The sequence below is a fragment of the Coregonus lavaretus genome (assembly GCF_964263955.1).
Source record: "Coregonus lavaretus genome assembly, chromosome: 4".
In the NCBI taxonomy this organism is placed as follows: domain Eukaryota; kingdom Metazoa; phylum Chordata; class Actinopteri; order Salmoniformes; family Salmonidae; genus Coregonus; species Coregonus lavaretus.
In genome coordinates, this window is record NC_139991.1 from 63,852,516 (window position 1) to 63,861,535 (window position 9,020).

The 9,020-nt window shown below is 44.6% G+C and overlaps 1 protein-coding gene across 1 annotated transcript in view; it reads right to left on the reverse strand.

Moving 5' to 3' along the window:
• Positions 1 to 7,515, reverse strand: part of LOC311127509 (divergent protein kinase domain 1B-like) — an 18,440-nt gene extending 10,925 nt beyond the window's left edge. The window contains exons 1-2 of the mRNA XM_084159331.1: positions 6,851 to 7,515; positions 6,104 to 6,172 (exon numbers count right to left, since the gene is read on the reverse strand). Coding sequence (XP_084015457.1) covers positions 6,104 to 6,172; positions 6,851 to 6,919 — 138 coding nt within the window. The 5' untranslated portion in view covers positions 6,920 to 7,515. The remainder of the gene's footprint in view (positions 1 to 6,103; positions 6,173 to 6,850) is intronic.
• Positions 7,516 to 9,020: the final 1,505 nt, after the last annotated feature.

Genomic DNA, 9,020 nt, shown 5'->3' on the forward strand with positions numbered 1-9,020 from the left:
GTTTCCACACAATGTCAACTTATTTTTGCCCCCTGTGAGATGGCTTATGTGTTCATACACATGTATCGGTTATATTTAGTCCACCCAGAGCTGGAAACCATTGTTGGCACTGTGTAGCGATATACCCCAACCCCCAAAAAAATATCTCTAAAAGACTGTTTGCAGAAGCACAAAGGAGAAGTAAAGTCACCGCATAAATTGGCATGTGTGTGTGGGTGTGAGATTATCTTGCTTAGGAAACATCCAGGCAGCACGTCAGCCTGTAGCTAACTCCACTGCTCCAGTAGCTAGCGCCACAGTAAGAAGAGATCCACCCTAACAGTTTCACTCTTGCTAAACAACATTGACAAATAAAGGCTGTGACCTCTTTCTCCAATGTATAACAGTTGCTATGGTAATATAACTTTATTTTGCCCACTTTGGTTGCGAGCCGAACAATTAAAGGCCCAGTCGTCCTTAATGTCGCAGTAATGTGCATATTAGCCTAGGGGGGCACACACAACAATGACAACACTCTTCTCTCACTCCTCTCTTTTACACTCGCCCCCTCTCTCTCTCTCTCTCTCTCTCACACACACACACACTTCGTCCCTCCTTCTCTTTCTCTCACTCTTTCCTTCCCTCTATCCATGTTCCCCCTTTCCAGACACTGTTTTCCCTGTCTTGTATGACCTGAGACAGCCTGCCTCTCCCTCTCACAGCATAAGGAAGAGTAGGGCACGATAGTACTGCCTTATTTATCACAATAACACCATACATAGATAAAGACACCAAACCAGGACCACCTCAGGCTGGCCAATAATCTTTACCCTTCACCTCTCTCTCTCGATCCTTTACTTCTGAATATGTGTGTGCTGACTGCTGAGAAACAAACACTCCCCTAGATGTAATATTTCACAGGGATCTCACCCTTGCTGCTTATATTCAACCTGAAATGTAAAGTATGTGACGAGGGAAATGAAACTATGCTGATGTGGTTGTTCTGGGAATGATTGGTTATTTGTCATCACTGTTTATAATATGCCATTTCGCAGACACTTTTATCCAAAGCGACTTACAGTCAGGATCGAACCCACTGCCCTGGCGTTACAAGCGCCATGCTCTACCAATTGAGCTACAGGGAACAATGCTTAATGAAACTAGAGTAGAGTCACTTCCCCTGTGGCTTGGCTATCATTAAATGGCATCCTATTCCCTGTTTCATGCACAACTTTTAGAAAGAGCCTGAGGGAATAAGATGCCATTTTGGATGCAGCCACTCTGTTACATAACTGATTTCTCATCCAGTGTTAATTACTCTTATCAGGTATTCTGTTAATGACTTTTTCCTGGTTCCAATTTGCAACTGTATTATAAGAGGAACCATCCTGCACTCAGCAGCCACTGACACATAAAATACAGACTCCCCTTTTTCTCATTCACTCTTTCCATCTGTCCATTTCCATGTCAGACCTTAGTGTTTCATCAAGGTGTTGTGGGCTAAAGCACACCTGCCCCCTTCCTCCCAGTCCATTTATATTTTCTTCTGATCCCTTACTCCCACTCTCTCTTTCTCCTTCCTTCGTGAGAGGTGTCAGGGTGTTCATGCTGTTTCATACTTACGATGACCATGTGGCAGACATGTCCTCGCAGAGCTCTGAGTAGGAGGCGTACTGCATGAATCCAAGATGGCGAGGTAGTGCAGTTGTTTTTTTATCGTCTGTCTGTATATAGCCTGTAAATACTCTATTTTCGTACATTTTTCGTACATATTTCCTATCAGACTTTTCATCCTTCTACAAGATATACTTTCCTGCAACCCGCCTCACTCAATGTGGAACGGATTCTATTATTGACTTACCTTTATCTAGAATCTAGAATCTCCAGTTGAAACTAGCTAGCGTAGCCAGCTAACTAGCTACTTGCTATTTGCTTTTAGCCACAGCTAAGGTGTTTTCATCCAGAACATTGGATTTTTTCCGCGGGATTAATTTTAATCACTGGACATTGATCACCGGATATTCGGCCAGTCTGCACAGCGCGTTATCGACCCAGAACATATCAGTTCTTCCGCGGAATCACTGATTCACTGGACCTTTAACTCCGGATTCATCGCCACCAGCTGGCTACAACAAAACGGACGCTGTGGTCTGGCTAATCAACCTGAGCTAGGCCCATCTCCCGGATATCTACCTCTCTATCAACTGGACGGGACCACATAGTATTGACGCGGAGCCCCGCCGATCCTACACGACTGGTCTGCCGACGAAATCGTCTGATGTGGTTACGACGTTAACCACGAAGATTCCATCCATCTGCTAGCCCTGGCCCGCTAGCACACGCTAGCCGTGGCCTCTTACTCACTAGTACTTCACCACCGGACCTTATGATAACTCAGCTATACAGCTGATATCTGCTGGACTGTTCCTTTTTACGGTACTACATCCTGTTTATGTTTAGCCTCAGCCCAAACATGGTTAGTTTATTGTTGTTTCGGTTATTTCTAATTGTACTATATCACTGTAGACCCCCCAGCCTAGCTAAACATGCCTTAGTTAGCTCCTTTGTCCCTCCACCAATACACAAAGAAACCGACTCAATTGATGCCTCTAGAGATACTATCTCTTTCAGTGTTACCCAACGCTTAGGTTTACCTCCACTTTACTCATGTCCTTCCATATCCTTGTCTGTACATAATGCCCTGAATCTTTTCTACAATGCCCGGAGAACTGCCCCCTTTATTCTCTGTACCCAACGCACTAGAAGACCAGTTCTTAAAGCCTTTAGCCGTATCCTTATTCTAATCCTCCTCTGTTCCTCTGGTGATGTAGAGGCTAACCCAGGCCCTGTAGCCCCCAGTATCACTCCTACACCCCAGGAGCTATCATTTGTTGACTTCTGTAATCGCAAAAGTCTTGGTTTCTTGCACATAAATATCAGAAGTCTACTTCCTAAGTTTGAGTTATTCACTGCGTTAGCACACTCTGCCAACCCTGATGTTCTAGCAGTGTCTGAATCCTGGCTCAGGAAGGCCACCAAAAATTCTGAAATTTCCATCCCCAACTACAACATTTTCCGTCTAGATAGAACTGCCAAGGGGGGTGGAGTTGCAATCTACTGTAGAGATAGCCTGCAGAGCTCTATCATACTATCCAGGTCTGTGCCCAAACAGTTTGAGCTTCTACTTCTAAAAATCCACCTTTCCAGAAATAAGTCTCTCACTGTTGCCGCTTGCTACAGACCCCCCTCAGCCCCCAGCTGTGCCCTGGACACCATATGTGAACTGATTGCCCCCCATTTATCCTCTGAGTTTGTACTGCTTGGTGACCTAAATTGGGATATGCTTAATACCCCAGCCATCCTACAATCCAAGCTAGATGCCCTCAACCTCACGCAAATTATCAACGAACCTACCAGGTACAACCCTAAATCCTTAAACATAGGTACCCTCATAGATATCATCCTGACTAACATACCCTCTAAATACACCTCAGCTGTCTTCAACCAGGATCTCAGCGATCACTGCCTTATTGCCTGCGTCCGTAACGGGTCCGCGGTCAAACAACCACCCCTCATCACTGTCAAACGCTCCCTAAAACACTTTAGCGAGGAGGCCTTCCTAATTGACCTGGCCCAGGTATCCTGGATGGATATAGATCTCATTCCGTCAGTAGAGGATGCCTGGTTGTTCCTTAAAAGTAATTTCCTCTCAATCTTAAATAAACATGCCCCTTTCAAAAAATACAGAACTAAGAACCGATATAGCCCCTGGTTCTCCTCAGACTTGACTGCCCTTGACCAGCACAAAAACATCCTGTGGCGTACAGCATTAGCATCAAATAGCCCCCGCGATATGCAACTTTTCAGGGAAGTTAGGAACCAATATACACAAGCAGTCAGGAAAGCAAAGGCTAACTTTTTCAAACAGAAATTTGCATCCTGTAGCACTAACTCCAAAAAGTTTTGGGACACTGTAAAGTCCATGGAGAATAAGAGCACTTCCTCCCAGCTGCCCACTGCACTGAGGCTAGGAAACACTATCACCACCGATAAATCTACAATAATCGAGAATTTCAACAAGCATTTTGCTACAGCTGGCCATGCTTTCCATCTGGCTACCACTAACCCGGCCACCAACTCTGCACCCTCTGCTGCAACTTGCCCATGCCCCCCCCGCTTCTCCTTCACACAAATTCAGACAGCTGATGTTTTGAAAGCGCTGCAAAATCTGGACCCCTACAAATCAGCTGGGCTAGACAATCTGGACCCTTTCTTCCTAAAACTAGCCGCCGAAATTGTCGCAACCGCTATTACTAGTCTGTTCAACCTCTCTTTCATAACGTCTGAGATCCCCAGAGATTGGAAAGCTGCCGCGGTCATCCCCCTCTTCAAAGGGGGTGACACTCTAGATCCAAACTGCTACAGACCTATATCCATCCTGCCCTGCCTTTCGAAAGTATTCGAAAGCCAAGTTAATAAACAGATCATCGACCATTTCGAATACCACTGTACCTTCTCCGCTATGCAATCTGGTTTCCGAGCTGGTCACGGGTGCACTTCAGCCACGCTCAAGGTCCTAAACGATATTATAACCGCGATTGATAATAGACAGTACTGTGCAGCCGTCTTCATCGACCTGGCCAAGGCTTTCGACTCTGTCAACCACCGCATTCTTATTGGCAGACTAAATAGCCTTGGTTTCTCAAATGACTGCCTCGCCTGGTTCACCAACTACTTCTCAGATAGAGTTCAGTGTGTCAAATCGGAGGGCCTGTTGTCTGGACCTATGGCAGTCTCTATGGGGGTGCCACAGGGTTCAATTCTTGGGCCGACACTTTTCTCCGTGTATATCAATGATGTCGCTCTTGCTGCTGGTGACTCTCAGATCCACCTCTACGCAGACGACACCATTTTGTATACATCTGGCCCTTCATTGGACACTGTGTTAACAAACCTCCAAACGAGCTTCAATGCCATACAACAATCCTTCAGTAGCCTTCAACTGCTCTTAAACACTAGTAAAACTAAATGCATGCTTTTCAATCGAACGCTGCTAGCACCCGCCCACCCGACTAGAATCACCACTCTCGACGGGTCTGACCTAGAGTATGTGGACAACTACAAATACCTAGGTGTCTGGTTAGACTGTAAACTCAACTTCCAGACTCACATAAAGAATCTCCAATCCAAAGTTAAATCTAGGATCGGCTTCCTATTTCGCAACAAAGCCTCCTTCACTCATGCTGCCAAACATGCCCTCGTAAAACTGACTATCCTACCGATCCTTGACTTCGGCGATGTCATTTATAAAATAGCCTCCAACACTCTACTCAGCAAATTGGATGTAGTCTATCACAGTGCCATCCGTTTTGTCTCCAAAGCCCCATACACTACCCACCACTGTGACCTGTACGCTCTTGTTGGCTGGTCCTCACTACATGTTCGTCGTCAAACCCACTGGCTCCAGGCCATCTATAAATCACTGCTAGGCAAATCCCCGCCTTATCTTAGCTCATTGGTCACCATAGCAGCACCCACCCGTAGTCTGCGCTCCAGCAGGTATATCTCACTGGTCATTCCCAAAGCCAACACCTCCTTTGGCCGCCATTCCTTCCAGTTCTCTGCTGCCAATGACTGGAACGAATTGCAAAAATCTCTGAAGCTGGAGACTCTTATCTCCCTCAACAACTTTAAGCATCAGTTGTCAGAGCACCTTACCGATCACTGCACCTGTACACAGCCCATCTGAAATTAGCCCACCCAACTACCTCATCCCTATATTGTTATTTAATTTGCTCTTTTGCACCCCATTATCTCTATTTGCACATAATCTCTTGCACATCTAGCATTCCAGTGTTAATACTATTGTAATTATTCTGCACTATAGCCTATTTATTGCCTTACCTCCATAACTTGCTACATTTGCACACACTGTATATATATTTTCTGTTGTATCTCTGACTTTATGTTTTTTTTACCCCATATGTAACTCTGTGTTGTTTTTTGTTGCACTACTTTGCTTTGTCTTGGCCAGGTCACAGTTGTAAATGAGAACCTGTTCTCAACTGGTTTACCTGGTTAAATAAAGGTGAAATAAAATAAAAAAAAAATAAATGTAGAGGACCCAGCTGGCCACCAGGATCCCCAGCCAGGCCAGCAGCAGGTACTTCACCTTTAACGCCGGGAGGCGACTCTACACAGAAAAGGAGAAGATTATTCATTGACCAAAGTCCACAGTCCTACAAAAATGTGTCTTCTTGTTTATCCCAAACAAGACACACATACTAAGGAAGAGAGGGGTTTTAGGCCAGAAAGACACTGACAAATCTAAGCAATCATTATAATAATATAATATGGTCTTGTGGAAGATATTTTTATCCAATGCGAAATACAGAACTATCAGCATTGACAGCATGGCCATTGCGGGAAGAAAACTCACAACCCTGATTTGGCCAGCAGCATGCTCTAACTCAATGAGCCATTGGAACCTGTATTTACTGTTGTCCGTAGTGACATATCAGAGACGGGCATCTACAAAGTAAAATTTTTAACTGGTGGAACAAGCTCCCCCACGACACCAGGACAGCGGAGACACTTGAAACCCTACCTCTTTAAGGAATACCTGGAATAGTATAAAGTAATCCTTCTACCCCCCCCCCCCCTCCCCCCACCCCCCCATAAAAAAAAATAAGAAAAAAAGTGGTTGTCCCACTGGCTATCATAAGTTGAATGCACCAATTTGTAAGTCACTCTGGATAAGAGAGTCTGCTAAATGATGTACATGTAAATAGAGAGAGAATACTCTTATTTGTGACGATCTGATGGCATATAGGGTAAAAAAACGCAGCCAAATCTCAGGTAGTGGTCCCACCTGCAGCCCCTTCGACATAGGGCAAAACAGCACCAGGTGCACGAGTCTCCGTAAACCTCTGGGCATCATGATTCCGTTAGTAGGACGCGCTCGGGCTGGAATGGCAAATCACTACAGTATTCCCGTCGAGTCACATCCATGGGACCAGAATCTACAGTCTGAGCACACTAAACTGACGTCACCCGTTCAGCCCTATATCATTCCGTATTGTGCACATTTGTCGTTCGAGATTTGCATGTGGAGCAAAGACCTTTTGTGAAAATGAAAGACAAAATCTAAACAGTCCAGAGGGACAGTGAGTCAGGTCAGCAAGAAAGAGGCATCGTTTCATAATCCAATTTTACACAACAAGCAACGCCATTCGTTTAGCAGAAAATCATAGCCTATCCAAATCTTTCAGCCGTCCTTGGGGAAAAATACAAAGTGGAGCGATATTCCCATCACATCATGCAGAATGACATTCTGAGCACATGTTTTCAGCTGCCTAGGCGCCATCGATTAGGACAGCAATGTCGACTGAAAAAACCTCCGATTCAACAAAAATCTTATTGAAAACGCTACTCTGCTACCCCTTCTGACTATAAGAACGAACTCTCGTAACAGTAAGATAATTTATGCTTGATCTGAAAATGTGGTCGGAGACGCTGTACGGCTAGTGTGACGCAATCGCGAGGCACGCAGAGGCCAAATTGAGCTCCGTACCGCATCGCTGTGCGCTTCTCAAATTGTGTAACAATGTGGAGGGCTCTGAATAGCTCCGTATTGACATGATTGGTTGACGGTAGGTGGGGGGCGGGAGGTCCTGTATAAACACAAACTCACTTCCTTGACAACTTCCTTCACAACAGCGCTTCTCCGTGCAGCCCTGACTTCTGCAGAGGCCATATCACCGTAAATGCTGCACGGCCAATGCAGACTCCAGATTGACCATGTAGCCTTTAACAGCCAGTTTTGCAGTGACTCATGAGAGTGCTATTTTAAAAGGGCAAGTTGCAGGTCTCAAGCTACCAGTATTCTGCCAGCAGGACAAATGATGACGTCACGTTCGTATGGTAATGAGGAAACCTTTAAAATAAAAGCCCATATTTCAAAACATTGCAATGTGGATAACTCATTCAAAAGATATTGCATTTTTATCAATGGCCACTTTTATTGTGCCAACAAGAAAATGCAATAAGTAATTTATGAAAACAAATAAAAAATATGTTTTAAAAAACGTATTCTACCTGTCTCAGCTAAAGTGGGGTGGAAAATACTCAGTAGGGTCTCTACTAACCAAATATTTGTAGTTTTGGAGGTGGACTGTGTAGTACATATCCAGCAGCACTTCATTCTCCACCCCCTCCATAGCCCCCAATGCAATACACTGTAATAGACTATACATGGTATATGAAAAATGTATGCACTCACTAACTGTAAGTCACTCTGGATAAGAGCGTCTGCTAAATGACTTAAATGAAAAATGTACATTGGAAACATCACTGATATATCACTTGGGCCAAGCTTCCTGACATCCAGGACCTGTATACTAGGCGGTGTCAGAGGAAGGCCCAAAAAATTGTCAAGGACTCCAGCCACCCAAGTCATAGACTGTTCTCTCTGCTACCGCACGGCAAGCGGTACTGGAGCGCCAAGTCTAGTTCCAAAAGGCTCCTTAACAGTTTCTACCCCCAAGCCATAAGACTGATGAACAATTAATCAAATGGCCACCCGGACTATTTACATTGACTCCTCCCCACCCCCGCACATTGACTCGGTACCGGTACCCCCTGTATATAGCCTTGTTATTTTATTGTGTTACTTTAACATTTTTACTGTAGTTTATTTAGTAAATATTTTCTTAACTCTATTTCTTGAACTGCATTGTTGGTTAAGGGCTTGTAAGTAAGCATTTCATGGTAAGGTCTACACCTGTTGTATTCGGTGCATGTGGCAATTTTTATTTTATTTTATTTGATATAGGCTTGTAGAGATAAATATGTTCTACCTCTCAGCTAAAGTGGGGTGGGAAATACGCAGTAGGGTCTGTACTAACCAAATATGATTAGTTTTGGATGGGGACTATGTCGCACGGCCTGCTTCTGGCTTTTCCCTCCACCCCTCCATAGCCCCCAATGCAATACACTGTAATAGACTGTACATGGGATACATATTGGCTTGTAGAGATAGA